At 52.6% G+C, this 26,952-nt stretch overlaps 2 protein-coding genes across 3 annotated transcripts; one reads left to right on the top strand and one right to left on the bottom strand.

The window, feature by feature from the left end:
- ERN2 (endoplasmic reticulum to nucleus signaling 2) lies at positions 1-15,326 on the top strand. Of its 2 annotated transcripts, XM_026515517.3 has the most exons (23): positions 1-67; positions 242-423; positions 2,084-2,189; positions 2,538-2,571; positions 2,803-2,875; positions 3,838-3,910; positions 4,052-4,159; positions 4,410-4,511; positions 5,446-5,710; positions 7,479-7,557; positions 7,645-7,792; positions 7,904-8,025; positions 8,872-9,027; positions 9,293-9,458; positions 11,536-11,620; positions 11,767-11,956; positions 12,039-12,138; positions 12,264-12,466; positions 13,655-13,802; positions 13,893-14,020; positions 14,593-14,716; positions 14,800-14,867; positions 14,953-15,326. In XM_026515517.3, the coding sequence occupies exons 2-23, from the start codon at positions 319-321 to the stop codon at positions 15,157-15,159; spliced, it is 2,790 nt and encodes a 929-aa protein (XP_026371302.3). In that variant the 5' UTR covers positions 1-67; positions 242-318; the 3' UTR covers positions 15,160-15,326. The 2 variants fall into 2 exon arrangements, with proteins under 2 accessions (XP_026371302.3, XP_057171145.1); XM_057315162.1 differs by lacking the exon at positions 4,052-4,159.
- On the bottom strand, positions 15,306-26,952 carry PLK1 (polo like kinase 1). The gene is made up of 10 exons (XM_026515614.4): positions 25,765-26,952; positions 24,917-25,085; positions 24,058-24,202; positions 23,100-23,193; positions 21,450-21,669; positions 17,908-18,063; positions 16,688-16,765; positions 16,333-16,487; positions 16,049-16,231; positions 15,306-15,813 (listed from the first exon to the last, which is right to left on the bottom strand). The coding sequence occupies exons 1-10, from the start codon at positions 26,170-26,172 to the stop codon at positions 15,607-15,609; spliced, it is 1,815 nt and encodes a 604-aa protein (XP_026371399.1). The 5' UTR covers positions 26,173-26,952; the 3' UTR covers positions 15,306-15,606.

Raw genomic sequence — 26,952 nt, 5'->3', positions numbered from 1 at the left:
CTTGGCTTTTCCATTGGTAGTGCTGCGAACATTGAATGAGCTGATGGGGATGGATGCAGAGGGCTTGGTAAAGTACTGGGCGAGCGGGAATGCCTGCAGGAATGGCCTTGGCTGCTAATCTCCCCGTGCTCCCTGCAGCAGGGTGACTGGGGGGTGTGGGTGTGGGTGTGATGGGAAGGGCGGGTCGGGGGAAGGAGCAGGACACCGGCTGAGGTTGTTCCCTGGCCTCTGCATATCCAAGTAGCCCAGCCTGGGGCGGAGTCTCCTCCGGGTCAGGCGGGGGCCTTGCTGTCCCCTGGAGGTGCCGAGGGACCGGCCATGGCCAGCGCAACCTGGGGGTGCGGCCTGTGGCCCCCGCTCCGCCTCGGACTCCTGCTCCTACTCCAGCTCGCGGCGCTGCTGCTCCCTACGCCTGGGCCACAGGTGAGAAGTGGGGCGGCTGTGGGACCTCCAAGGTCAGGGCCCCGGGAGGGGGTGTGGGGGGAGGGGGCGTGGCCACAGGGGGCCTCTTGCCGTCTTTTGGATCCAGAGGGTCCCAAGGCGGACCCTGACCGGGAAAAGCCTCCTAGCTTTGAGAGGTTGCCAGCTGCCCCCACGAACACCTAGCTAGAGAGATGTGCCAGCGTGGAAAGGCACCTAACAGCCACCCCCTCCTGCAGCATGGGGGTGCAGGTGGAGAGAACAGCCTGAACTGGGGGGGGGGTGCTGGCCTCCTAAAAGTCCTGGGATCCCCAGGGGGACATAGGATTGACTTAAATGTCCTCTGTCCAGAAATGTGCCCCCACAGCCAGTTTCACAAATTCATGAGGCTCACATCCTGTCTCCCTTACCCAGTCCTGTACCCTGGGTTCAGAACCTCTGGGATTAATAAGTAGGAGGTGTGGGCATACGGCCCAGCCCTGCCAGCAGGTAAGAGTCCAGTTTTACAGAAATACAGGGAGAAGGCAAAGGTGCCCAGACTAGAATCCACTCCTTCAGCCTAGAGCCCCCAGAGCGGCTAATGGGATCATGGAGGGTTGGCTGTTCATGCCATTCCCCTGCCCCGCAGCCAGCTCTGGGTCCACCCACGGCTGCCAAGAAAGAATGCGAGCCCAGTGTGGCCAGAGCAGGTGTTTCCAGAAAAATGAGAAAAAGAAGAAATGAGATAAATTAGAGATCTTGATTATTAAAAATGGAAATATTCCCAATTTTAAAATGGGTAGCTAATTAAAAACAAATGTGTAGACATGATGATGGTCAAGCCACCTCAACTGTGGGCAATCTGCCCGCAGCTTCTTCTCAAACGACAAAACAGGCTGCGTAAAGAGAGGGGCTAGGAGGCAGTTTTCTAGACTCGCCACCCAAACCATTGGCTCAGCTCCAAACCTGAGGGTCCTAGAGCAGGATGTGGCTTTTGCAGGGGTGTGGCCAGGCCACCCGGATGTTAGGGTTCCTGTTGGGCACTCAGCCTCACCCTGTTTGCTCAAGGAGGGGCTACAGCAAGTGAGTTAGCCCAGCAGGGGCCCCATGCAAGGGCAGCTCCAGCCCTCCCTCCCTTGGCCGCCCTGAGCCTTGGTCCAGAGGACCCCTGGAGCCTGGCACCAAAAGCAGCTGGGCTGGTCTGGGGAGGCAGAAGGGGTCAGCCCAAGAGAGGCAGACAGCGTGGCAAATGAGTATGGGATCAGGCACTGAAATCAGAGACATGGTGGTTCAAGGACCCGTTCTGCGTGGTTTTTAGGCTAATTACGTACCCTGTGTGAGCCTTAAGTCTCTCTCCCTCATTTGTACAGCACTGGGGACAAGAGCACCCATCTCATAGGGAGGCTGTGAAGTCCTCTAATGAAGGCCCTCAGTCTTCTTTAGAAAACCAGAAAGAATTGAGGGGTGGGGAAGAGGAGGGTTTTTAGAGAGCCCCCCAGCTCCCACTGTCACCCCTGTCTAGGGTCAAGGAGATCAACGGGGGGAGCCAGCAGCTTTCCCAATCATGCTTCTTCCTTTGTCTGTCCCCTTCTGCGAGAGGGGAGACACATCTAGCCCTGCATGGGGTGAGGACAAGGGATGGACCCGGGCTCCTCAGAGGAGGTGACTTTGTTTCCCACTTCAGGTCCAGACTCTCAGGCCAGAGAGCCTCCTGCTAGTGTCCACCCTGGATGGGAGTCTCCATGCACTGAGCAAGCAGACGGGGGACTTAAAGTGGACGCTGAAGGATGGTGAGCAAGGGGTGATCACTTGTCCTTCCTTGGACCTGTGACACAGAAGATAAGAGCCTGGGGTCTAGAATCCAACGAGCAGGTGTCTGCCGGCAGCTGCACCATGTCTCAGCTGTGTGGACTTGGGAAAGTCACTTCACCTCTCTGAGCCTCCAGGTCCTCACCCGTAAAATGGGGCCAAGGGTGATGACCCTACTTCACAGAGCTCTTGGGAAGATGAAATTACATGCATGACGCATGTTTGGCTCGGTGTCTGGCACACAGTGAAGCACACAATGAATATGAGCTGTGCTTATCAGCAGGGAGTCTGGAGGGGGTTACTCACGCTCCATGTCCCTGTGCCCACAGATCCCATCATCCAAGGGCCAATGTATGTCACCGAGTAAGTGAACCTGTGGTCTTTGAAGGAGGGGGCGTCTGGGAGATGGGGAAGGCACAGTTGTCTGGAGGGAGTTGGGTGGGGTGGGCGTGGGTCGTGTTGGAAGGAAGGGAAGAGATTGGCTCTGGAGCTCTGGGTGGGCTCCTATTAACCGGGGAGACAGAGGGAACTGGGGCCTTCATGAACCCAGAGGCCGTGCGCCTAACCCTCCCCCTGTTCTCCTCTGCCCCACAGGACAGCCTTTCTCTCAGATCCAGCTGATGGCAGCCTGTACATCTTGGGGACCCAGAAACAACAGGGATTAATGGTGTGTTTCCTACAGCTTTTGGGGTGGACAGGGCCCGGGCTTCTGTTAGCCAGAGCACGGAGGTGCTGCATGGTCAGCGCCTGCGTGTCCTGCAGGGGGCTCGGAGAGCATTACGGGAAGGCTGTCCAGAGGCACCTGTTGAAAGGGGGTGGAGGGTGGTGTTTTGGGCCGTGTGCAGAGCAGACTGTCAGGCCCCTGAGGGCATCACAGGAGCTTCTTCAGGATGCCAGGGGCTTCAAGGGGGAAACCTACATCAGTTAGCTTTTGCCAAATAGTCACCCCAAAACTCAATGGCTTAAAAACACCAGCAGTTGATTTAACTCACCATTCTGTGGGATGACAGTTTAGGCTGGACTCAGCTGGGTGGTCTTGACTGAGCTTCCTCCAGCATGTGCCGTCAGCTGCTGGTCCGCTGGATGGCTGTCTCTCTGAAAGTTGGCTGGTGGTTGGCGGGCTTCTGAGAGGAACGACCGGGCCAGGCGTCCCTCATCCTCATCAAGAGAGCCAGGGCTTGTCCATGTGGTAGCAACAAGGGAACCAGAAAGTGGACAAGGCCAGTGCACAAACACTCTGTCCAACTTTGCTTGTATCACCTTCGCTAATGACTCGCCAGCCAAAGCAAGTCCTGCAGCCAAGTGCAGAGTAAAGCGGTGAAGAAATAGATTTCACCTGGTTATGGACGTTGCTGACAGGTCGCCTTGCAAAAGGGCATGCACACGGGGGAGAGAAGGCATTTGGCTTCCACAGAGGCAGTCCGATGGGGGCTATCGAACAGCACTCTACACTTGTCACAGGGAATGGGGTGGAATGTTTGTTAGAACTTTGTGCCATAGAGCCTGCTGTGTGACAACAGCTAAGTTACTGACCCCCTCTGGGAAATGAAAACGTTACTAACTGCACCTATTGAGCAGGTTGTATGTGTTTTTCTTCTCTTCCTCCTTCCTGGAAATGTTCCTTCTCAGAGGCTGCCCTTCACCATCCCAGAGCTGGTTCACGCCTCCCCGTGTCGCAGCTCTGATGGCGTCTTCTACACGGGTAAGCATCTCTCCGGCCTGTGGGTCCAGGTCCAGCAGGGACTGGGACCTCATCATGGTGGGGCCAGCTGGGCACAGGACAGCAGGCAACACACCCTGTCCCAGGCAATCTCAAGGGCTGGTCCACTTTCCACCTCCACAGGCCGGAAGCAGGATGCCTGGTTTGTGGTGGACCCTGAGTCAGGAAAGAGGCAGATGACACTGACCACAGAGGGTCCCTCTACCCCCCGCCTCTACATCGGCAGTACGCGTGAGTCAGGCCCCAGTGGCTCCTGGCAATTGCTTTCCAAGTTGAATCCAGGCCAGTCAGTCAATCTGTCAGTCTGCAAACATTGCCCTGAGCACTAGGCAAGGAGCTGAGGAGACAGCAGTGACCCAGACAGACTGTGACACTCGCAGACTCTGGCCTCCAGGACGGGTGCATGATGACACCCCTGGGGTGGGCGTGGGAGGAGTATCACACGGGCATTCCTGGTAACCCTGCTTCTGGTGATCTGCAGAGTACACGGTCACCATGCATGACCCCAGGGCCCCGGCTCTGCGTTGGAACACCACCTACCGCCGCTACTCGGCACCCCCCATGGATGGCTTGCCTGGGAAATGTGAGTGCCGCCTTTCCCTGGCTCCAGCCTTGGAGCAAGGTCTCCAACTCAGGGAACCCTGGCATCCACAACCAAGCCTCACCACATTCTGAATGACACACCCTTGGTAGATGACCCTAAGTGTCCCCCCTCAACCCCCAGCCAGACCCTCCTTTACCCTGAGCTGTCTTTAACAGCCTCACCCCTCCATATTCCAAAGGAGCTGAGCCAGATAACCCTGGATGGCTCCCCTTGTCCTGAGTGACCCCAGGCAAGCCTCGAACACTCTGATGGGTCCTCACAGGTCCTAACTGACCCCTAAAGTTGAACGACCCCTGAGAGATGACCCTAAGTGATCTCCCCAAGAGATTACCCCCTTCATAGTATGACCGTCCCACCCAACAGCCTGAGTGACCTTACAGGGGCCCCTAAGCCACCCCTCACACCCCGACTTCATCATTGTGCATGAGAGCCCATGCAAGTAGCCCTGATACATCCCAGCTGACACTCTCAGGGCCCCTAACTCACCCCCTTTGCACTCTACATGACGCCCAAGTGACCCACATGCTTCCAGGCCACCCTGATTAACCTCTCCTGGGTGATATCAGTTAGACCATGGCTGACTACCCCACATCCTAAGTGGTCTCTCTTGGTGACCCAGACTGATTCACACATCTAGGTCACCTTTGGATGACCCTGACTGACCCCCACATCCTACACCGCTCTCCGGTTGACCCTGACTGATCCCCTGACGGATCAAAGTGACCCAGTGCACTCTGACTGACCTTCCCATGTCCTCCTAACCCTCCAGAGGATCTCACCTGACCCCCACACACCTGAGTGACTCCCTGATGGCCAACCCTCAAAGCAGCTTCCCCCACCCCACCAAAGATGCTCTGAGATGCCTCAGGTCATAGCCCCTTGCCCACACCTCCCCGGCCATCTTTCTTGGCAGACATGAGCCACCTGGCATCCTGCGGGATGGGCCTGCTGCTCACCGTGGACCCAGGAAGCGGGGCGGTGCTGTGGACACAGGACCTGGGCATGCCGGTGATGGGCATCTACACCTGGCACCAGGACAGCCTACGCCAGCTACCCCATCTCACGCTGGCTCGGGACACCCTGCATTTCCTTGCCCTCCGCTGGGGCCACATCCGACTGCCTGTCTCAGGTCCCCAGGACATGGCTACTGACTTCTCTGCCTTGGAGACTCAGCTTCTGTAGGTGCCCATCCTTGGGGACTGGGGAGGAGCCCTCTGGGTGGACGGGATGTTCAAGCATGACACACCAATACAGCTGAACCAGGGGCCAAAATACTTCAAACTGGTTTTTTATCAAACTTATTGGCAAATAACCAGTGCCCAGCACCTCCCGCCCCCCGCAGTGTCCCCAGGACCTTCCAGATAGCCCTGCTATTTGGCAACCCTAGGGTAAAATATGGCCTACAGGGGGTCTCTGGGTCTCCACTCCAGTGTATGGATGGTGCTTGTTCTGCGTGGCAGGTGCTGGGCCTTACTGACTGTTAAAGACTAATTCTTACCCTTCCTTACACTACTGAATGCCCTAGAGTCCCCATCTTAGGGGATAAATAGACAGACTGGGAAAATCAGGGATTACCCATTCATTCAATTCATTACACAAATATTAACTGAGCACTTACTGTGTACCAGTCACTCATTAGGCTCTGGAAGTACAATAATACAGCCAGTGTTCCTACAGAGATCTTAGAGTCTAGTGGGGGAGACAGGTGTGTAAGAGGGCAACTATAATAGGGTAGGATAGAGAATGATAAAAGAGAAGTATAGATTTGCCATGGGAATGTATAGGAAGGTACCTAAATTGAGACTGGGGGCAGGAGGTAGTCATGGAAAGCTTCCTGGAGGAAAGGACATCTAAATTGAAACCTGAAGGATGAATAGGAAGCAGGATGAATAGGAAGCGAAAGAGCAAGCGAGCATGGCAGCCAGGGAATGGAAATTAAATAAGGCTGGAGCATAGATCTGAGCAGGGAATAAGGTCTGAGGGTGTTAAGCAGGGATCTTGTAGGATCATTGAAATGGTTTGGACATTTTCTCCTAAGGCTAAGGAAAAGTCATTGGAGGGTTTTAAGCAAAGAAGTGATTTGATCATCTTTTCATTTAGAAAGACAACTCTGGCTGCAGTGTGGATACTATCAGAGTAGTATAGTGAGAAAGCCCACACATAGAATACAGCATTAGTTCACTCATGAGATGAAGATCCTTTGGACTAGGGTGGAAATGCTAGAAATGGAAATAAGTGGAAAGCCAGAGATATGAAGAGGGAGAAACAGTAAGGATTTGGTGATCGGGGAGTTTGGGGATTGTGGGCAAGGAATGAAGTTTTGTGGGCAAGGAATGAAGGTTTGTGAGCAAGTGCTCAGGTTTTTAGAAGCACAGGGTGCTGTCATTTTCAGAGGTAGGGAACACTAGAGGTGGAAGGGGATGAGGAGGAGGTAAGGAATGAAGTGACAAGTTCAGATTTAGAAAATTGAGCTCTCGAAAGAGGTCTGGGCTAGACACAGATTTAGAAATCATGACTCTAGAGTTTGTTTGTATCTGTTAGCTTTTGCTGCCTAACAAAGCACTCCCAAAACTTAAGGCTTAAAAACAATGAACATTTGTTATTTTTCAAGATTCTGTGGGTCAGCTGGGTGGTTTTCTGATCTCGGCAATCTGGTGGCTTGGCTGAGCCTGGATAGTTTAGGATGACCTCTTTCAGCTCCATCATATTTGGTGGACTATTTGGCCTATGGGGTGTCAGATGGTCTCTCATGCCCAGCAGGCTAGCTGAGCACTTCAAGCCTCTGCTTATGTCCCATTTGCTATTATCTCATTCTCCAAAGCAAGTCACATGGCTAAGCCCAGAGTCAATGTGGGAGGGGACAATACAAAGACACAGGTACAGTGGTAACTGAAACTACCCACCACCATCACTCATCCTTCTCCTCTTTTTCTTCTCCCTCACTAGGATGACACTGTATGTGGGGAAGGATGAAACTGGCTTCTATGTTTCTAAAGCACTGGTTCACACAGGGGTGGCCCTAGTGGTGAGAAAGGGTCTCTGAGGGGCTGGAAAGAGGGAGGGGATGGGGCAGGAGAGGAGCTCCCTCACTCATGACTATCTTTTGCCATAGCCTCGTGGACTGACCCTGGCCCCCATGGATGGCCCCACCACAGAAGAAGTGACTCTCCAAGTCTCAGGAGAGCGAGAGGGCTTACCTAGCACTGCTGTCAGATACCCTTCAGGCAGTGTAGCCCTTCCTAGCCAGTGGCTGCTCATTGGTGAGATTCTCCTGGCTCAAACTTGGAGTAGATGAAGGACCTATGAACCCAGCTTCTGAGCTTGCAGGCTGAGGTCACCTTCAGCCAGCTGACTTTTGTTCTGCCCCTTAGGACACCATGAGCCACCCCCAGTCCTGCACACCACCATGCTAAGGGTGCATCCCACCCCAAGAAGTGGGACTGCTGAGAACAGACTCTCAGAGAACACACAGGCCCCAGCCCTCTTCCTGGAGGTCAGTGCTAGAAGGGCAGAGGGCATGGGGTAGGGGAGACTTGGCAGGTTGGGAGGGCAGCTGTTGGACCTTTCCCTCAGGCTTCTAGGAATAACATCTGGGGGTGGGTCAATTGATATCACACAATTTCCTGGAAGAAAAACATACATACATGTTGTTATTGCCAGAAACATATTAGAAGTGTCAAAGGATATTGGTTATCTAAATTGTGAAATAGGGATCACAGTTTTAATTCTTCTTCAGTATAAAAATTACAAAGTATTTATCAAGTTAGAAAATGTAAACAGAAAAACTATAAGAGCATGCTCTCCTGGGAGAGGGCTGGGCAAGAATCACTAGTGGTTCAAGCCATGACCTGCTCCCTCTCCCTCTCCCCCTACCCCCCCAACCCCACTCTCTCTCAAATAAATAAATAAATCTTAAAACAAAACAAAACAAAACAAAACAAAACAAAAAAACAGTCATGACCTGGAGCAGTAATTCTCAAATCTGGTTGCTCATCAGAGTCACCTGGGAGCCCACTCAGGCCCCACTGAACTAGACACGGATAGCTGAATATTTTGGTGATTTCCCAAGAGTATTTGTATTTTTTTAGTGATGCCGCACCCCCCCCCCCCAAGAGATACTGGTCCTCAGCTAGGTTTGGAAGACCACACTCTTGGGACACCATGATGTTTCAGTATCACGGAGAGCACCATGTTTCCCACCACATGGACTAATCACTCACTGCCCCTTTAGCCAAGACCAGCAGCCCTGTACTAGGTGATGGAGAAGGGTTAGGGGTTCCATAGTAGAAGGGTTAGGGGTTCCACAGTGTGCTAAGAGTGAAAGTTCCTTTGTCCTCAGCTCCTGAGCCTGAGCCGTGAGAAACCTTGGAACCTGGAGCTGCACCCTGAAGACAAAACCCCAGACTTGTATCCAGGGCTGGGACCCCAAGATCTGTTGGCAGCTAGCCTCACTGCTGTGCTCCTGGGAGGGTGGATTATCTTCCTAATGAGGCAGGTAAGCCTACTGCCCCTGACCTCAGGTCCATCTTAGGGTCTTCCTTGGGGGAACACTGCCCCTCCCCTTCAGGACCACTCAGCAGCTTTCTCCCTCACCCAGCTCTGATTCTGTCCCCTGCCTCTCTCTAAGAAGTTCCCTGAGCCCCTGCTACTGTGTTCTCTATGTTCATGGTCCGGTGCCAGGCTATCTCAGGCACCACTCCTGGGCCTCTCATGAGACAGGAGCCGGCCAGGGCTGAGACCTCTTTGGCCCTGTATTTCAGCAACAGCAGCAGCTAGTGGAGAAGCAGCAGCAGACCGTCCTGGCACCTGCAGATCCTCCTCACATCTCACAGAAAGCTCAGCCCCTGCCATCAGGGGCCACCCTCCAGGGCCAGAAGAGCCTTCCAAGCCCCTCAGAGCAAGCCCAGCCAGTCCAAGACCCAGAAGGTGAGCTTAAGTGGACAGGAAAGGGCAGAGTCAGGTTTAGCTTCAAAGCTGGGTTATTAGAAGTCACTATAGTATGGTGCTTAAGCCTGACTTAGTAAGAAAGGATTTACAACCTCCTATGGAGGTAAGCACTCTAGAACTGTCTGCCATCATTGTTTATCATCACTTTCAAGGACTCTTGGGTGCAGATAGAACTGGGTATAGATCTAACTCCACTAGCTGTTCACTTTGACAGGTTACTTTCCTCCTCTGAGCTTTGATTTTCTCATCTATCAAATGGGAATAACAACACCCATCTCATTGTGTCACTTCATTATGAGGGGTTACTGGCGTCATTATTATTAAATCAGTCTTAGGTGACGTTAATATTTGTGTTAGTTTAACATCATATTTGGTAACAGTACTAGTAAATTACCTAGGTCTCATTTTGTTCTTTTTTCCCTCTCTTTAGTACTTTTTATTTTTAAACATTTCTCTTTTGTCAATTAGATCCTATAAGCTAGCCCTTTCAAGCTTCCCTGGTGTCTGTGGGAGGCCCCAGGGGGCCTTTCCCATGCTTTTATTGGTCAGTCCAGGCTACTTCTCCTGCTTCTTTGGCTCTGGGCCAGACTGGCCTTCAGTCCTTCCCATGCTGCTGCTGGCACCTCTGCTCAAAGCACTGCCTCATGCTGCTGTCCCCTACACTTCAGTGCTGTTCCCGGCATTCACCCCGTGTTCACCCTGCCTCTGCTGAGACAGAGCAGCTCCCCTTCCTGAGGACTGGCTCTTCTAGAAGGTATCCACTGCACCTGAGAAGGTGCCTGAGCCCTGAGGTGTTGCAGTGCTTGTCACTTTAGTGGCTCTGGGTGGGTCCACGTAATACTCACCCACTACACCCTGAAATGCTCATTTCTTCGGGTCTTCAGACTTGAGCTGGATCTTTCCCCAGATAGGTCAGACCCCCTCTTTTCCCAGGATGGCTCTTGTCAAAGGACCCTGTGGTTCTTCTTGCCATTGTCCTTCATTCATCCCTCACCACCAGAGTCTGTAAGACCCCAGCAACTCTGTCCCTGCCTTCTGAGCTGCCAGAAATGGGCCCACTCCCACCTGTGCTTCCAGACAGGCCCCGAGCCCAGCCACTCCTGAGGGGCCAGGGTACACAAATCAAGGTTACTGCCTGCATCTTGAGAGATGAGAGCGAAGTTTTACTAAAAAAATCCAGAGCAATGCCGAGGGACAGCTTGGTACTTTTCTCACTGATCCTGATGCTGATTCTCCCTTGCTTTTCCTAGAGCTAATTGCAGGGACTAAAGCGGGCAGCTCTTCCTGAGTAGAGTGTTCTCAGGGCCACTGCACTACACAACTCTTGGGGCGCCATGTACGTTTAGCTGTATGAATCGTGTCCCTTGGAACTGAGCAGGGCACAGCCTGGCCAGACATGCCTGGGTCATTGTGAGGGGTGTCTCACAAGCTAAAGGGAAGAGCAGTAACTGTCCAAGTCTACAGACCTCTGCCTGCCTGAGCCAACCCAATCCCATCCTTCTTAATAGGAAACCAAGGCATTCTGGGGACTCCCTGCTCCCCTAGAACTAACTCTGGGACAGGTTTGCATCCAAATGCTCATTGCTGTCCCCTCCCATCGGAGGGGGGCAGTCTTTCCTGGGACTGCACTCACCCTCACCATGCTGCCAGCTGCCAAGCCCACCTTTCTATTTGAAGCCAGTTTCTCAATGAAAAGGGTTTATTATAACTGGTGGAGGTGGGGAGAGTGGCACAGGAAGTAAAGAAAGAAGTCTGGGCAGAAAATGCTGGAAGAGGGAGAATGATAAGGAAGATAATTTAGCAGCCCGCACCTCCACTCTCCTTCTACACATTCACTTAGTCCATAGTAACGCTGTGTGGGATCATCAACATGAGTCCCGCTTTATAGATGAGAAAACTGAGGGCAAAGGGGTTAAGTCACTTGCCAAAGACACACAAAGAGGATGTGGCAGCCCCAGACTGGGCATGGAGGGTGGGAGTCCAGAGAAAGGTGGAGGTGGGGGGAGGGTCTAGACTGAGCAGAGGCTCCCTGAGACTGTGCCCCCCCCCCCCCCAGCTGAGCAGCTTACCGTGGTGGGCAAGATTTCCTTCAACCCCAAGGACGTGCTGGGCCGCGGGGCAAGCGGGACGTTTGTTTTCCGGTGAGTAGGTAGCCAGAAGCTGGGCTGGAAATGTGGCTCTCATGGCATTTGGGCTACTGTCCTTTGGGGGGCCATTCTTTCAAAGGCTCCCCAAGGTGGGTGAGGAGGGAGCCTCTTCCTTCTTCTTCCCTCTCTGAAACCCCCAGGGGCCAGTTGGAGGGGCGGGCAGTGGCTGTCAAGCGGCTGCTCCGAGAATGCTTTGGCTTGGTCCGGAGGGAGGTCCAGCTGCTACAGGAGTCGGACAGACACCCCAATGTGCTCCGCTACTTTTGTACGGAACGAGGACCCCAGTTCCACTACATCGCTCTGGAGCTCTGCCAGGCCTCCTTGCAGGAGGTGAGCCAGAGCTCGGAGGGGCGGTGGGGTGGTGGCGGGGGTCCCAGCTTGCACAGTGATGCTCTGTCCTCCACCTTTTCAGTACGTGGAAAACCCAGAGCTGGAGCGCTGGGGCCTGGAGCCTATGATGGTGCTGCAGCAGCTGATGTCTGGCCTGGCACACCTGCATTCCCTACATATAGGTAGGCCCCGCCCCTGCCCCGCCCTCTGCCTGCCACGCCGGCACCCCGGCCCTACCCTCCACCCTGGCACAGCCTTCCCCACCTCCGCGCTGAATTCTGCTGGTTCTGCTCTGTTCTGGTCCCAGTGCACCGGGACCTGAAGCCAGCCAACGTCCTCATCGCAGGGCCTGACGGCCCTGACAGCCATGGCAGGGTGGTACTCTCAGACTTCGGCCTCTGCAAGAAGCTGCCTGCTGGTCGCTACAGCTTTAGCCTCCGCTCGGGCATCCCCGGCACGGAAGGCTGGATGGCGCCCGAGCTCCTACAACTCCTGCCCTCTGACAGTCCTGTGAGTCCTTCCCACAGCCCCAGGCTGCACGATTCCCTCCCTGGCCCCGTGCCTCTCCTGCTGTGGCCAAGCCTGTTTCTTCACCTGTAAAGTAGCACAGTTCATCCCTTCTTACTTAGAGCAGTGGCTCTCACCCAGGGACTATTTCACTGCCCAGGGGACATTGGGCCCTGTCTAGAGACATTCTTGATTGTCACACCTGGCAGGGGAATTGGGGCTTGCAACTGGCATCTGGTGGGTAGAGGCCTGGGGTGCGGCTAAACATCCTACAACGCACAGGACAGCCCCCCGTGACAGTAATCCGACCCCAAATGTCAACAGTATCAGGGTTACAAAATCCTGAGCTAGAAAAGGGTTTTCAATCTGCACTGTGCTGCAGAATACCTGGCAAACTTAAGAACAAAGTCAGATGTCCAGGCCCCACATCTGGTGATTCTGACCAGACTAGCCCGGAGCAGGGCCCCAGGTGATTCTAATATGTAGCCAGGGAGAACCACTGGTGTCGAGGGTTTGGGGAGCACCAGAGGAGTGAATATAGTTGAAGCCCAGGGTGTCTGACCCGAGACACTTGAGTCTGAGACCCCAAGATTATGGATTTTCCAGTTGTCAGTGTGTGGGTGGAAGATGAAGTCATGTGCACAGGTGGGAGCACAGGAAAGGTCAGTTGCTAGGCAAAACCAAGCCAAAGCAAGAGAAAGCAGGAAGTGGCCACCCAGAGGCCCAAGGACTAAAGGAACTGACATTATGAGCTTGTACAGATTTTAATTAGTGGCCAATATTTTAACTTTCGGGAAATTCCACATAGCAACCTTGATTTCTGGATCCTCTTGGAAAAGCAAAGCTCTGACACCCGGGAGAGTCCCCTGGAGATCATACAGGTCTCACACCTGCTTCAGTCCCTCGCACCCGGCTAGTCTCGCTCACTTGTTACCTGCTAGGCCTGGAGGAATGCAGCTTGCACACGTGCACTAGCAGCCCAGGAGGGCCAAGATTTTGGATGAAAACCATGGGCCCCTTTCAGTGGTGCAGAGGGGAGGGGGTCTCAGGTCGAGGGGATGGCTCTCAGGAAGCATCCTTGAGTTCTAGTCTGAACCAAAGCCCTGGCTACCGTAACCCGCAGGAAAATTGAACTGTGCAGGCTTCCCGGAAGCAGGGACTGTCTCCTTATGCTGTCTCTCTGGCCCCCAGACAAGCGCAGTGGACATCTTCTCTGCAGGCTGTGTGTTCTACTACGTGCTTTCTGGCGGCAGCCACCCGTTTGGAGACAGTCTTTATCGCCAGGCAAACATCCTTGCAGGGACTCCCAGCCTGACTCACCTGGAGGAAGAGGCCCATGGTAAGGGGGGACAGGGCCTGGCAGAGAAGGGAGGAAGCAGGGCAGGGAGCTGGGCGGGCCTGAAGCCATCCCTCCCGTTTGCCCCTACAGACAAGGTGGTTGCCAGGAACCTGGTGGAGGCCATGCTGAGCCCCCTGCCGCAGGCCCGCCCTTCAGCGCCCCAGGTGCTAGCCCACCCCTTCTTCTGGAGCACAGCCAAGCAGCTCCAGTTCTTCCAGGTCAGAGGGAAATCTTGGGGATGGCCCCAGATAAGTCCCAAGTTTGGGTGCTGAGTGATAAGGGAAAGCTAGAATAGCTGGGGAAAGAGACTGTCTGCCTGTTCCAGAAAGCCCAGCTCCTTCTCTGAACCAAGCTCGGGCCTACACGCCTAGACATTGCCATGCTGGTGCTCTACAGTCTGCTCACTACCACACTTCCAGCCCCAGCCTCCATCCCTACCCCTCTCACCCCCGTGTGACACACGCCCCATACCATTCAACCCTAGTTGTCACTCAGGCTACACTGGCGCCCAGACAGCCCATCCCACTTGTGCACCTTGAGCTAGGGACTTGGTGCCTCTGAGCCTCAGTTTGGTCATCTGTAAAATGGGGACAACAGTACATACCTCATAGGTTGAAGGCCTGGCAGGTAACATGGAGACATGGCACCAAGAAGCTGTACTCGAGGGGCAACAATCTTTATCTTAAACCAAGAAGCTTTTGTCGTTTTGCTCCCCCAAGCCACAGAGGCACTCCTGGGCCTTGTGGCCTCTGAAACTGGTCATGAGGCTCAAGAGCTCTTGGGGTCCTAGGATGTCAGCGACTGGCTGGAGAAGGAGTCTGAGCAAGGACCTCTGGTGACGGCTCTGGAGGCAGGGGGCTCCACGGTGGTCCGGGGCGACTGGCAGAAGCACATCTCTGTGCCGCTGCAGACAGGTATAGGCCAGCCTCGGGGTGGGTCCGCCAGATGGAGGGAAATCCAGCAGGGGCAGCCTTGCCAAGGAGTTTCCTGCCCACAGATCTGAGACGGTTCCGGACGTATAAGGGGACGTCAGTGCGAGACCTGCTCCGTGCTATGAGGAACAAGGTGTGCTTTAGGGTTTGAGCAGGGCCTGGATCACGGGGCAGCCTGGTCATGGCTGAGCGGGGGCTCTCTCTCTACCTCCCTCCAGAAGCACCACTACAGGGAGCTCCCGACGGAGGTCCGGCAGGCACTCGGCCACGTCCCCGACAGCTTCATCCAGTACTTCACAGCCCGCTTCCCACGGCTGCTGCTCCACACGTACGGTGCCATGAGGAGCTGTGCCTCCGAAAGCCTCTTCCTGCCTTACTACCCACCGGCCTCGAGGGCCAGGGAGCCATGCCCAGCCGGGAGCTGAGGCCAACGACAAGGGGTAGGGCCCGTGGCTGAGGCCAGCCTCGGTGGCAGGAAAGACTGGCAGAGTCTTGGCAGCCTGGGGCTTCTGGAGCAAAGATGTGCCCAGAGCCCAGAAGTCAGGCACCCTCAGGGACTACAGAAGAAATAGAAGATTCACATGTGTTTAATGTATATAAAGGCAAGGAAAGGACAGTCCAGGATTCAAGAGCGGCATTCTGTACAATGCATATGGTGGGGCTGAGGGGGAAGAGGAAGGGCTGTAGAACCCACACCCGAACATGTACAAAAATAACTTACACGGTGACCCCCACCAGCAAGGATGATGGAGCTCTCCCCAGCCCCCAGGGCTGGGGGGCACATTCTAGAAAACAGCACGAGGGGAGCTAACCAGTGCGGGCCAAGGTGCTGTAAGGATGAGAAGGGGCGCCAGTCCGGAGGGGAGGAAGGCCTACGAGGAGGCCTTGAGACGGTTGGCGGCCGAGCGGGAGCTCAGCAGCTTGTCCACCATGGTGCGGGCGTAGCGGAGCCGGCTGGCCAGCTCCTTGGAGCAGCCGTACTCCTCCAGCAGGCTCAGGCGATACGTGCGGAAGTCCCGCCTCTCATCAATGTAGGTCACGGCTGCCATCAGTGGGCACAGGATGAGTTTGGTATGGTCCTAGGAGGGAAGTGAGGGAAAGAGAGACGGACAGAGTTACCAGCGGCCTGAAGGTCCCAGCTGCTAGTGCATGCCGGGGAGTAGAGGAGAGACATTCCAGCCGATGAGGGGTTCTTGCCCCCGCTCATGTGCTTCCTGCTGCCTGATGCCAAGGACAGGTGCCACGCCTCCCACTGCCCACCCCACTCTGGGGGCCTGTGGGTACCCCACCCCGACTCTCCCCACCCAGGTTCACCTGGAAAAAGTTGATCTGTACACAGCCATTGCTGAGGTGCAGGATAATGGCGCTGCGGGTGCGAAACCAGGTGCGCAGGTAGGGTAGCCGGGCGAGCTCATCGCCTTCCCGAGGTGTGATATTGGCCCCCGCCTTCAGCAAGTGTTCACTCATGTAGTTCCGGAAATACTTCAGGAGGGTGATCTGGTTGGAAAGGGAGGGAGGGAGGCCAGAGCTAGAGCCTAATACCTGGCACATGCCTCCCTCCTGGCAACACCAGGCTGCAGCCACCAGCTGGAGCTCACCTTCTTCATCAGGGAGTTGGGATGGGAGCTCACGGTGAGGTAGGACTCTGTGCCATCACGCTCTATGTACTGTAGGCTGTCGCCGTCATTGTAGAGGATCAGGCGTGTTGAGTCGTTGAAGAGCACCCCCACGCTGTTGTCGCACAGCTGGTACCCTGGGAGGTGGAGGGAGACCTCAGGAAGGGGGAGAAGGGAGCAGGAGGGGCACTGGGAGCTGGAAGTGGGAGGCCTGGGATGGAGACAGGAGACTCTAGACAGCAGAGGACCAAGGAGCCAAAAAAGGCAAGAGCCTGGAACAGCTCAAAGGGTCACTTGGCCATACCCGAGCCACCCACCCATTCTGGAAGCAACCTACCAAGGCCGTACTTGTCCGAATAGTCCACCCACTTGCTGACCCAGAAGATGGGGATGCAGGCGGGATCCTCAGCCTCCTCTGTGACAGAAACAGATAGATGGTTGGTCAGCACCAGTGTCTTCCCCTCCGGTCCACTCAGGTGGCCCATGCCAGTGAGGATTGTTGGGCGCCCCACCCAGGCTCCGTCAAGAGGCCTGGGGCCCCAGAGAAGAGCCAAGCAGAGCTTGTGTCACCACCAAGCCCTGGTAAGCAGCAGGACAGACAAGTTCCAGTTCCATACATTCATTCATTCAGTCCATCCACTGACCCACCCTGTGCCACGCACTGCCACAGGTGCAGTGAGCAATGGCATAAAACCCAGCCTTCACAAACTTACATTCTTGTTATAGGGACAGAGGCTGATCAACATAAATATGGACAAAATAAATGTTACTTCTATCATGGTGAGAGTCAGTGGCCAAGGGATTATCTAATCTTTTGGTTCTGAGTGATTAAAAAATTGTCAGAATATACACAATCCCAAATACATCAAAATGTTACGTTCAGGGGCACCTGGGAGGCTCAGTCCATTAAGTGTCTGACTTCAGCTCAGGTCATCATCTCAGGTTCATGGTATCAAGCCCAGTGTAGTGGCGAGTCTGCTTCTCCCTCTCACTCTGCCCCTCCCCCCATTCATGCTCGCTCGCTCACTCACTCTCTCTCTCTCAAATAAATAAAATCTTTAAAAAAAATATTGTGTTCAGCACATGCAATAATCCCTTATTTAAATACAGGGGGATGAGAAGTGCTAGGAGTGGGGGGCCAGGGAAATGCTCATGGAGGGGACACTGGGGCAGACATCTGAAAGAGGCGAGCATGAGCCCTGCACATATCTGGAGGAAGTACATTCCAGAAGAGAACAGTATGAGCAAGAGCCCCGAGGCTCTTGAAGACTAAGCAGGAATCCACCGAACAGCAGAAAGAGCATGTGCAGATGTGTAAGGTAGCACACGGAGGTGCTGGAAGATGGGACACTTGTGGAGGCAGAATAATCAGAAAAAGACAGGCGGGCCGTGAATGCCAGGCTAACCCATTTGGATCTTAATCTATAGGAAACCTGGGAACTAATGGTATTATGGAGACCCAGGCCTGGACAAGCCCCGGACACTGTGCAGCAGAGACTTCCCGGACCTCTTCCAGGTGCACGGGCAACCCCATCCCCAGGCCCTTCCCGTGCCCACCTTGCCTCACCAGCCCCCGCTCTGAGGGCTTGGACGCATTGACGCTGTGTAGCTGCTGCAGCATGTCGCCCAGGTGGCAGTCAACCGCCTCACTGGTCTCCCGGACCACTGGCTCCTCTTTTTCCCGGGGCCGCTCGGGCATGGGGTTCTCTGTGCCTAGGATGAAGACGACACACAGTCATTAGCTGGGCACAAAGGCAGCGGGCTGGGAGGGACATGGGACCCTCTGCCATAGCTGGTACCCTCCCCAGAGAAAAATTATTTTAGCTGCCATTGCTTTGGGTAAATTGAGTCAGTGCTGAGTTATAGAGCAGCAGCTGCCACGCTCATGTGACAGGAGCATGGTACTCATACCTCTAGAGCCAAGCCAAGCCCTTGAGGAAGGTTTCATGGCCACACACACCAAAGAGCTTCAGACGCTCCGGCCTCTGCCCCAATGCTGGGCCCTGCAGGACACCACCAGGCACTCCGGGAGATAGTGTGAAGGTACCACCAGCCCAGAGGTGCCCAGCCAAGAATTAAAATCCAGGAAAATGGGAGGGCTCAGTAAATTCACATAGCTGATCAACAAAATGGATTAAGCAGGCATTTGATGAAAACATGAGATTTTTTTCTTTCCACCCCCAAGTTTTATATAGATGTCCAAAGAGTCTGAAAAGATACACTTTGAGATCTTCTCATTGGTTATATTTGGGTTAGAAAAGCCCGGATGATTTTTATTGTGTTTATGCTCTAAAGTTTCCTTCCCCACCAACACGTGCTAGTTGTCTTATATGCAATTTGTCTTATAATATTTTCAAGATCAGAGTTTTTAAGTTAAAAAAAACTACGCTGTGGTAAGAACTGAAATGTGAACTAATAAGATATTTGGGACTTGCTTTAAAAACTCTAGCAAAGAAGGTGCCTGGGTGGCTCAGTTGGTTAAGTGTCTGCCTTCAGCTCAGGTCGTGATCCCGGGTTTCTGGGATTGAGCCCCATGTTGGGCTCTCTGCTCAGCGGAGAATCTGTTTCTCCCTCTCCCTCTGCCCCTCCCCTGTTCTCTCTCTCTCAAATAAAATAAATAAATATATAAAACCTTAAAAAAAAAGAAAAAACAAAACTAAATAAAAAAATATTATTATTTAAAAAAAAGAAAAAAGAAAAAGAAAAAACAAAACTAGCAAGGAGGGCACCTGGGTGGCTCAGTTGGTTAGGAAACCAACTCTTGATTTTGGCACAGGTCAGGACTCGGGGTAGTGAGATCAAGCCCCATGTGGGGCTGCCGAATCTGAGCAGCATCTGCTTGGGATGTTATTTCTCTCTGGCCACCCCCCTCACTTCCAGGATGTCTCTCTCTAAAATAAATAAGTAAATCTTAAAAACAAGAAGCCCAAAAAACCAATTCTAGCAGGGCACCTAGGTGGCTCAATTGGTTAAATGTCTGACTCTTGATTTCGGCTCAGGTCATGAGATCAAGTTCCATGTCAGGCTCTGCGTTGGGCGTGGAGCCTGCTTAGGATTCTCTCTCTCCCTCTGCCCACCGCCTCCCAACCCTGTGTGTGCTTTCTCTCTCTAAAAAAATTAAATAAATAAATAAAAATAAAAACTCTAGCCAAAAAAGGGGAGAAGGTAGAAACGGATAAAACTAGGTACAGGCAGGCAAATGTTGCTAACTACTGAAAATGGGTGATGAATACATGGGGATTCCTCATACAGTTAGTTCTCTCTACTTTTGCAGACATTTGAAAATTTCCAGCATAAGAATTAAAAAAAAAAAAAAAAGCTTTATGTTCAAAAATTCAAAAAGAAACATAATCTTTAAAATAGCATTATTTTATACATTATAGGCCAAAGAATAAATCCATGAGTACATGTTGATATAAGTAACCATTAAATAATGAGAGAGAAGGACCAACTCTTCCTTACAGAAGAATTCCAATGAATGAATTTAGAAGGAGTGGGGAAGAGAGAGGAATCTCCATTAGAATAACACATGAGCAACTGCCATCCCGAGATCCATGGAGATCCACCAAGGATTTAAGAGTTTGAGGAGAAACAGGATTGTCTCAAAGTAGTTCCGGCAAGGTTTTATTAATTACAAAGGGAAAAATTCTAACTCTGCAGTGGAGAAACCAATCAGACACCACCCAAACAACTGATCAAGATTAATATTACCAATGAAAAGAAATGGCAAAAACAAACAAAAAAGGAATCCTTAACAGTATTAAAAAAAAAAAAAAAGCAAAAAAGCCAAACCAAAATAAATCCCCCCAAAAACAACAAAAACCCCCCAAAAAAACCCCACAAAAATAAAAGACAGACCAAAACAGTATTAGATTACAACAGAAACAAATGATTTTATATATTAAATTGGTGCTATATCCACACGGAGGAGAAAAAGTATTTCAAATGACCTTTTTAAAAATACTATATAACCTTAGTGAAATATTCTAAGGACAAATGGAACTTCGATAAGCTAAAACACCATTAAAAAAAATAAGAGGCTAGTTCATAGATGTTGAAAAATCTATGTATATTAATGTTAAGGAAATAAGATTGATTTTATTCTTGTATTTCTTTTCAACTGACAAAGAAGTCAAAATCATATAATATTGTATATGAACTGGACACTCGTAAATTACAAAAAGTAGTAACTCCACAGCAGACAAAACAAGATTGTACCAGTGTTAAATTTCCTGAACTTGCTCGCTGTGTCATGTGCTGTGTTCCAAGCATGCCACGTGTATTAAACAAAAAATCTTTGTTTTTAGGAAAAATACACTGAAGTATTAAGTGGTCAAGGGCAGGACGTATACAACTTACTTTTAAGTGGTTCGGGGGGGAAAAGTAGATACACACACACACACACACACAACTTTATATATACTAAGAAAAGATAAAGCAAGTGTAGAAAAACATTAATTGGTGGAAAAAAGGGAGATCTGCCTACTCTTCCACCTTTTCATAAAGTTTGAAATAATACTGAAATATTGTGATGAAAAAATGTGACTCAGAAATAGCAGTACAAACTCAAGGTTTTTCCCCCACCGAAGTAGGTACTTCCTAATTCTGGCCTTTGAAGAGAACTGGACATAATGACAACCCAAGCAAGGTAAATGTCTGGGATTAACTTCAAAAATACTTCAAAGGAACAAAAAAAGAATGATGAAGCAAATGTGACAAAATCTGACTGACTGTTGAATGTGTGTGGGAGGGTGAGTCCACTGCATTATGCCCTACATATATATTTGAAATTTTTCATATTTTTTTTTCAGTGAACCAGCAAAGTGTGATGTTAGGAATTTTTTAAATGCTAAGGGTTTTTCGGGCATGGCATTCAGTCCACTCTCCTTTTTCTGGGCACGACAGATCTGATCCAGCCAGTGTTAAAGTCTGTCTTTCCCGCTAGGGCCCACCCAGGGGAAGCAGGGCATTTTGTCCTGGGGTGGGGCGGGCACTGTGGATTCAAGGACAGGGGCAGGTCCTACGGCACGCCTGGGCTCTGGGGGCCACCCATCCACACAGCTGAAGCCTAGGCTCTCTCTGGGGGTCTGCTGTTTTACCTTTATTGAGGACTGTGAGAGGCTTCCGGTTGCTGGGGTCCAGACTGCTGGGAGCAATGGAAAACCGAGGTGCAATGGTGAGACAGGTGATGGGTAGTCGGGCGGGGATGTAGCCAGACGTAAAGAACTCGTCATTGAGCAGCTCGTGAATGGTGGGGCGGGCAGTAGGATCTGTCTGAAGCATCTTCTGGATGAGGGAGGCGGCCACAGGGTTGATGTGCTGGAGCAAAAAGGAAGGGCTGTGAGCGGGACGTGATGGGGGACCCGAATGCAGTGCTGCCATAAAGGCACCATAGCCCCTGGCCCATACACGCCATGCCCAGTGGCCATAAATCTGCCAGTTCCCCATATTGGCTTTACTGAGTTGACAACTGTCAACCTATGCTATGAGAATGATCACTTCTCCTTCCTTTTGAGACTCAAGATTCACTGGATTTGCCCTGAATTTGTTCTCGAGTAACTTAAGTTGCTCACCAGTACGGTAGCACTTGAGTACATAGGCTGTGGGATCATAAAGACCTGGTTAAGTCCCAGTACTGTCCCGAAGAGCAGCTGTGGCAAGTAACCCAACTTGCTCAGGACTTTGGTGTCTTCATCTGGAAAGCAAGGACATAGCACCAAGCCTGGAGTCCTACTAGGATTCGATGGGGGATAACCCAGCACAAATCAAATGCATAGTAACAGCCTAGTATTAGCTGTACACTTACTTGTGCCAGCACAGTGTTCCAAGCACATCACGTGTATTAACTTGCTTACCCTTCACAAAAACATCTAAGGGGTGGAGGTCTCTATTACCATCTCTCTTTTGCAGAGGAGGAAACGGAGCACAGAGAGGTTAAGTGCCTTTCCTAAGAATACGCACCTAATGAGTGGTAAAGCCAGCACCCACACCAAAATACTAGGGTGCTCTCGTGCACCCACTCTGAACCCTCCAGGGTCTGTCTATCTGACAGTTAAATGACCCTTTGTGACAGATTTCGTCTGTCTGTCCTTATGGAGACAGGACCCTTGACTTCACAAGAGTCAAGGGAAGCAAACGGGAAAGCAGCCACCTGTCACAGGCTTCTGCAAAACAGACTGTTCCTTTCAATGCACTGACACCAGTGGTTGTGAAAATGTACACCACTTTGGATTCACGGTGGTTCAGGATTCTGTGAGTGCTTACTGTATACAAGGCGCCCTGCGAGCTGCACCAGAGGCAATGACTCTCTTTTATAAATGGGAAACTAGAATTCAAGAGATTCAGGCCATTTGTCCACTGTGATCTGGCTGCTATGTGACAGAGCCCAGTTAAGTCAAGAAGGACCACTTCCAGAGGTTAAACAGCACTTCTGTGTCTGCCTCCTGCTCCCTCCCCATTTTTTTCTTTATTCTCTTTTCTCTTTACACATCTTTTGGGTTATCTACACAACCTTTGAGAATCTATAAACTCTCTCCCCTTAGAAAAAATACTTCTGTGGACATACGTCAAGCTCTGTATGTAATTTCAGACACAGATCCACCAAAGCTCTGGGACTACCCTAGGGGGAGGGTTGACCTATCTCTGTCCCTAGGATATGGCTGGGCTCAGTAAACAGCTTTTGGGGGGGGGGAACCCCAAAAAAACCAAAATAAATTTAAACTTAAAGAAAAAAAAAGTGTTTTAGTCACCTTGGGAATACTGTAGTCATTCTTCTTGATCCGAAGGTAGGTCTCTTTAAGGCAAGAGGTCTCAAAAGGTGGTTTGCCCACTAACAGTGTATACCTGTAAGCACAGGGGGCTGATTTGGCTCAAGACTCCCAGCCAAAACCTACCTGCCGGGGGAATCATCTCAGGGCTGGCATCTGGAAAGTCTGACTTTGGGGCCCCTGAGGATAGTCCTCAAGCCCACAGGAGCCAGGACATGGGTAAGGCTGAGCCCTCAGGAGAAGACAGGTGTCAGCACGAGGACTCTTCAGGCCAGTAGTGACTTTTCAGCTGGAGCCTGTAGGAATCCAGGGCCCTGGAGGCTGCTGGCCAGTACAAAACAGGTCCCAGTGCGTGGGCTACCTCCCCCTACAGAGGCAGCCCCACTTTGATAGTTCTGCACTTAAGGCATGAAGTTTTCATTTGAAAAAGCTCTACTGCAAAGAAGTATGGAAGCCACTGCTACAACTCACCTCTAGCTCTCCAGTACCCCGGCCAACAATAAAAAGTGAACACCCAAAAGGGCCCAACCTTCTGCCCACCACCCACCACCTTGGAAGGCCCTGATTCAGACTTTATTATACATGGAAATCACCCAGGGATCTTGTTAAACTCCAGATTCTGAGCCAGTCAGTAGTCTGGGTCCTGAGATTCTGCATTTCTAACAAGTTCCTGGGTGATGCTGCTGCTCTGTGGACCACACTTTGAGTAGCAAGGGCCTAGAGCAGGTTTGTGAAGGCCCGCCAGCCTCCATCCCCATAGCCCAGGCTGCTGCAGGAATCCCACAGGATATACCAGTGACAAGAAAAGATATGGAAGTCAGGCTTTGTTTTTGGGCAATCTGTTCTCTGGAGCAGCCTCTCCATAGGCAGAAAGGTCCAAAGGATAAAGTCAGCTAGGTCCAAAAGGGCCAGGTGGGTCCTAAGACAACTCCCAACTTACATGATACACCCAATGGACCACACGTCCACCTCGAAACTGTGCCCTTTCTTGCTCAGCACCTCAGGAGCTATGTAATTAGGAGTCCCGCACAGGGTCTTCTTGCGTTCCCCGTCATACTCCACTTTGGTTGCCAGTCCAAAATCCCCTGGGACAGAGGGAGGAAAAGGGGGTCCTTAGCTGCTAGCCTCTGTCATCTGCCAATGCAGAAAGCTGGTACAGGTGTGACTGTCAAGAACCAAGGTCATTTGACCCCTCGGGCCCCTACTCCTTGTAGGCAGCAAGGCTTGCACAGGATTCCTCCCACCACGTTGGCCCACTGGGGGGGGGGGGTGTCTCCCCTTAGAAAGGAGGGCCAGGTTTCTAAAAGGGAACTGAAGGAAATGCCCTCAGGGATCAAGCGAGTAAGGGTCAGGACTGCTATTTGGCAAGTTTGTGAGTTAACAGGGAGAGGTGGGGATTGTGGCAAATCCCAGGGAGCCTAAGGGGAACAGTGGCTTTTTAACCCAGCAAAGAGCTGCCTGGGAGATTATTGTCTCAGAACTGCTGGAGCTTCCAACTGTTTAAAAGGAGTTCCAAACCCCAATTTTTAGGTCAAGCAACCCAACTTGTGTCAATGGAAACGAATTCAAATTCTTTTAAAAAAGTACTGTGTGGTAGCACTAAAAAATGCATCTGCAGGGTAGAGGCTTGGGGCTTTTGGTTTTAAATTTCTGTATTAAAGAGAGGATTCTAGAGGCCATCAACAGCCCAGACTTCTACCATCCTCTTCCTCCCTCGTCTCCTTCCTGTTTCCTCTCCCAGCCTCCTCCTCATTCCCGCTTCTGGAGGTGTCAAGCACCCCTGCAGGCCCAACACTCACCTATTTTCACCTCCAGATCCTCATTCAGGAAAAGGTTGCCGAGCTTGAGGTCCCGGTGAATAACCCGGTTTCGGTGCAGATACTGGCAGCCAAGGACAATCTGCCGAAGGTAGTAGCGGGCTTCGGGCTCGGTCAGTGCTTTTCTTCGCTTGTGCAGCTCCAGGAGAGACTGAGCGGGGGAAGGAGAGGAGGAATGGGGTGCCGGTACCGAGGCACAGGGCAGGCCTTGTCATTAAAAGCAGCCCAGGACGCCCCCCCCCCCCCCCCCCCCCCCCGCTCCAGGGCAGCTACGGTTTGTTCTCTCCCCTAAGCCTGGCCACTACGGGTCATAGCACCCCTTCTCCCAGTAGCTCCCTCCCAAGCCTCCTCCTACCTGGGATGCCTCTTCCAGTCCCACTCCCGGAAGCTCCAAACCCACAGTATCCCTCCCTGGGTCTTTGCGCAGCAGGAGATCCCTCTCCAGCCACCTCTCTTTCCGGACGCTCCGAGGTCTGTCTCCAACCACCCTCTCCCCGACCCAGCCCTACTCCGGAAGCTCGGACCCGCAGCACCCCTTCCCCGGGACTCCTCCCTTAGCAACTCCGGAAGCCTTAGCGTCCAGTACCAGGATTCTCCTCCTACCCGCGCCTCCCCTGCTGCGCTCAACACCTAGCGTCCAGGAGCCGCCTTCCCTAGCAGCGACAGGACTCGGGGGCCACTTAACCGGAACCCCATCCCCTAGCAGCTCCAAGTGCCAAGCACCCTCTCCTCTCTCCTCGAGACCTTTACAGTCCCTAGCTCGAGGTTCCCAGCCCCTCCAAGCCCCTGGATCCCCCCGCCAACCCCGGTCCCCAGGCAGCGACACTCACCCTCCGGCGGCAGAGCTCCAACACCACGAACACGAAGTCGTTGTCCTCGAAAAAGCCGTGGAAGCCTACGATGTGCTGGTGGGCGAGGCTGCGGTGAATGGATATCTCCATGGACATCTTCTCCTTCTGGTGCGGCTTGAGCAGCAGCGACTTAGGCACGATCTTGCCCGCGAACACCTCCTTGGTGTCGGCGTCCGAGATCTCGAAGCACTTAGCAAAGCCGCCCTTCCCCAGAAAGCGTCCCCGCAGGTAGCGCCGCCGGCTGCGCGGGTCCACTAGGACCTCCGGGATCTCTTTCGCCGGCGGTGCGGCCGCCGGGGCCCCGGGAGCTGCAACTCCCGGGCCCCCAGCTTTCCCTGGGTCGGCTGGTGCCCGCGCCAGCTTCCCTGCAGTTGCCGCCGCACTCATGTTCCCGGAGTTGCTCCGCGGACCTAGCTGGGTCTGGGCAGAGGCTTGGCACCGCTTCGCTCCTCCTCGAATTCAAACGCGGCGCCGGGAACGTTACAAGAGCCTGCGCGCCACTGATTGGCCGCGGGGATTTAAAATCCAAACCCGCCCGCCGCGCGGCACGATGGGAGCGCTCTGCACCGCGGTCTCCTTTAAACCCGTACTCAGCCCTGGGGGGTAAGACTTGATTGACAGGGACTCGCGCACAGCAGACACGTGGGATGCCTGAGAAACCGTACCGGCGTGGTGATGCCAAGACCCGCCCGAGGAGAGAGGGGAGTTCAGGGTTTCCCCCTTTCTCGGCGGCCGGGGAAGCTCCTGCAGTTCCCACGCACCTCCTCCAGGAAGTTTTTCCTAGTACCTCCTTCCACCCTCACCCGGCCTTCTAGACTATAAACTCTTGAAAATAGAGACTTTGCAGGGCAGCCTCAGGCAGCCGCCTCCGATGTCCTCAGCTCTCTTCCAAGACACCCCAATAAGCTAAAACCCAAGTAAAAACAGGGAGCTTGCCAGGCAGACGCACTTCCGTGCCAAGGTCCCTACCTTCAGAATAACAGCTGCTACTTAGCCCCTCAGGAATATAGAGCAACTCCACTCAAAGCATATATGGTTCAGGGACCACCAACATTACCATCACCTGGGAACTTGTTAGAAAGAAAATTTCAGGCCTTACCCCAGACCTCCTGATTCAGGAATCTACCTTTCAATGTGACTGCCAGGTGATTCCCACACACACTGATG

This window comes from Ursus arctos, unplaced genomic scaffold (assembly GCF_023065955.2).
Source record: "Ursus arctos isolate Adak ecotype North America unplaced genomic scaffold, UrsArc2.0 scaffold_2, whole genome shotgun sequence".
NCBI lineage: Eukaryota > Metazoa > Chordata > Mammalia > Carnivora > Ursidae > Ursus > Ursus arctos.
This window is presented reverse-complemented; position numbering and strand designations above follow the sequence as displayed.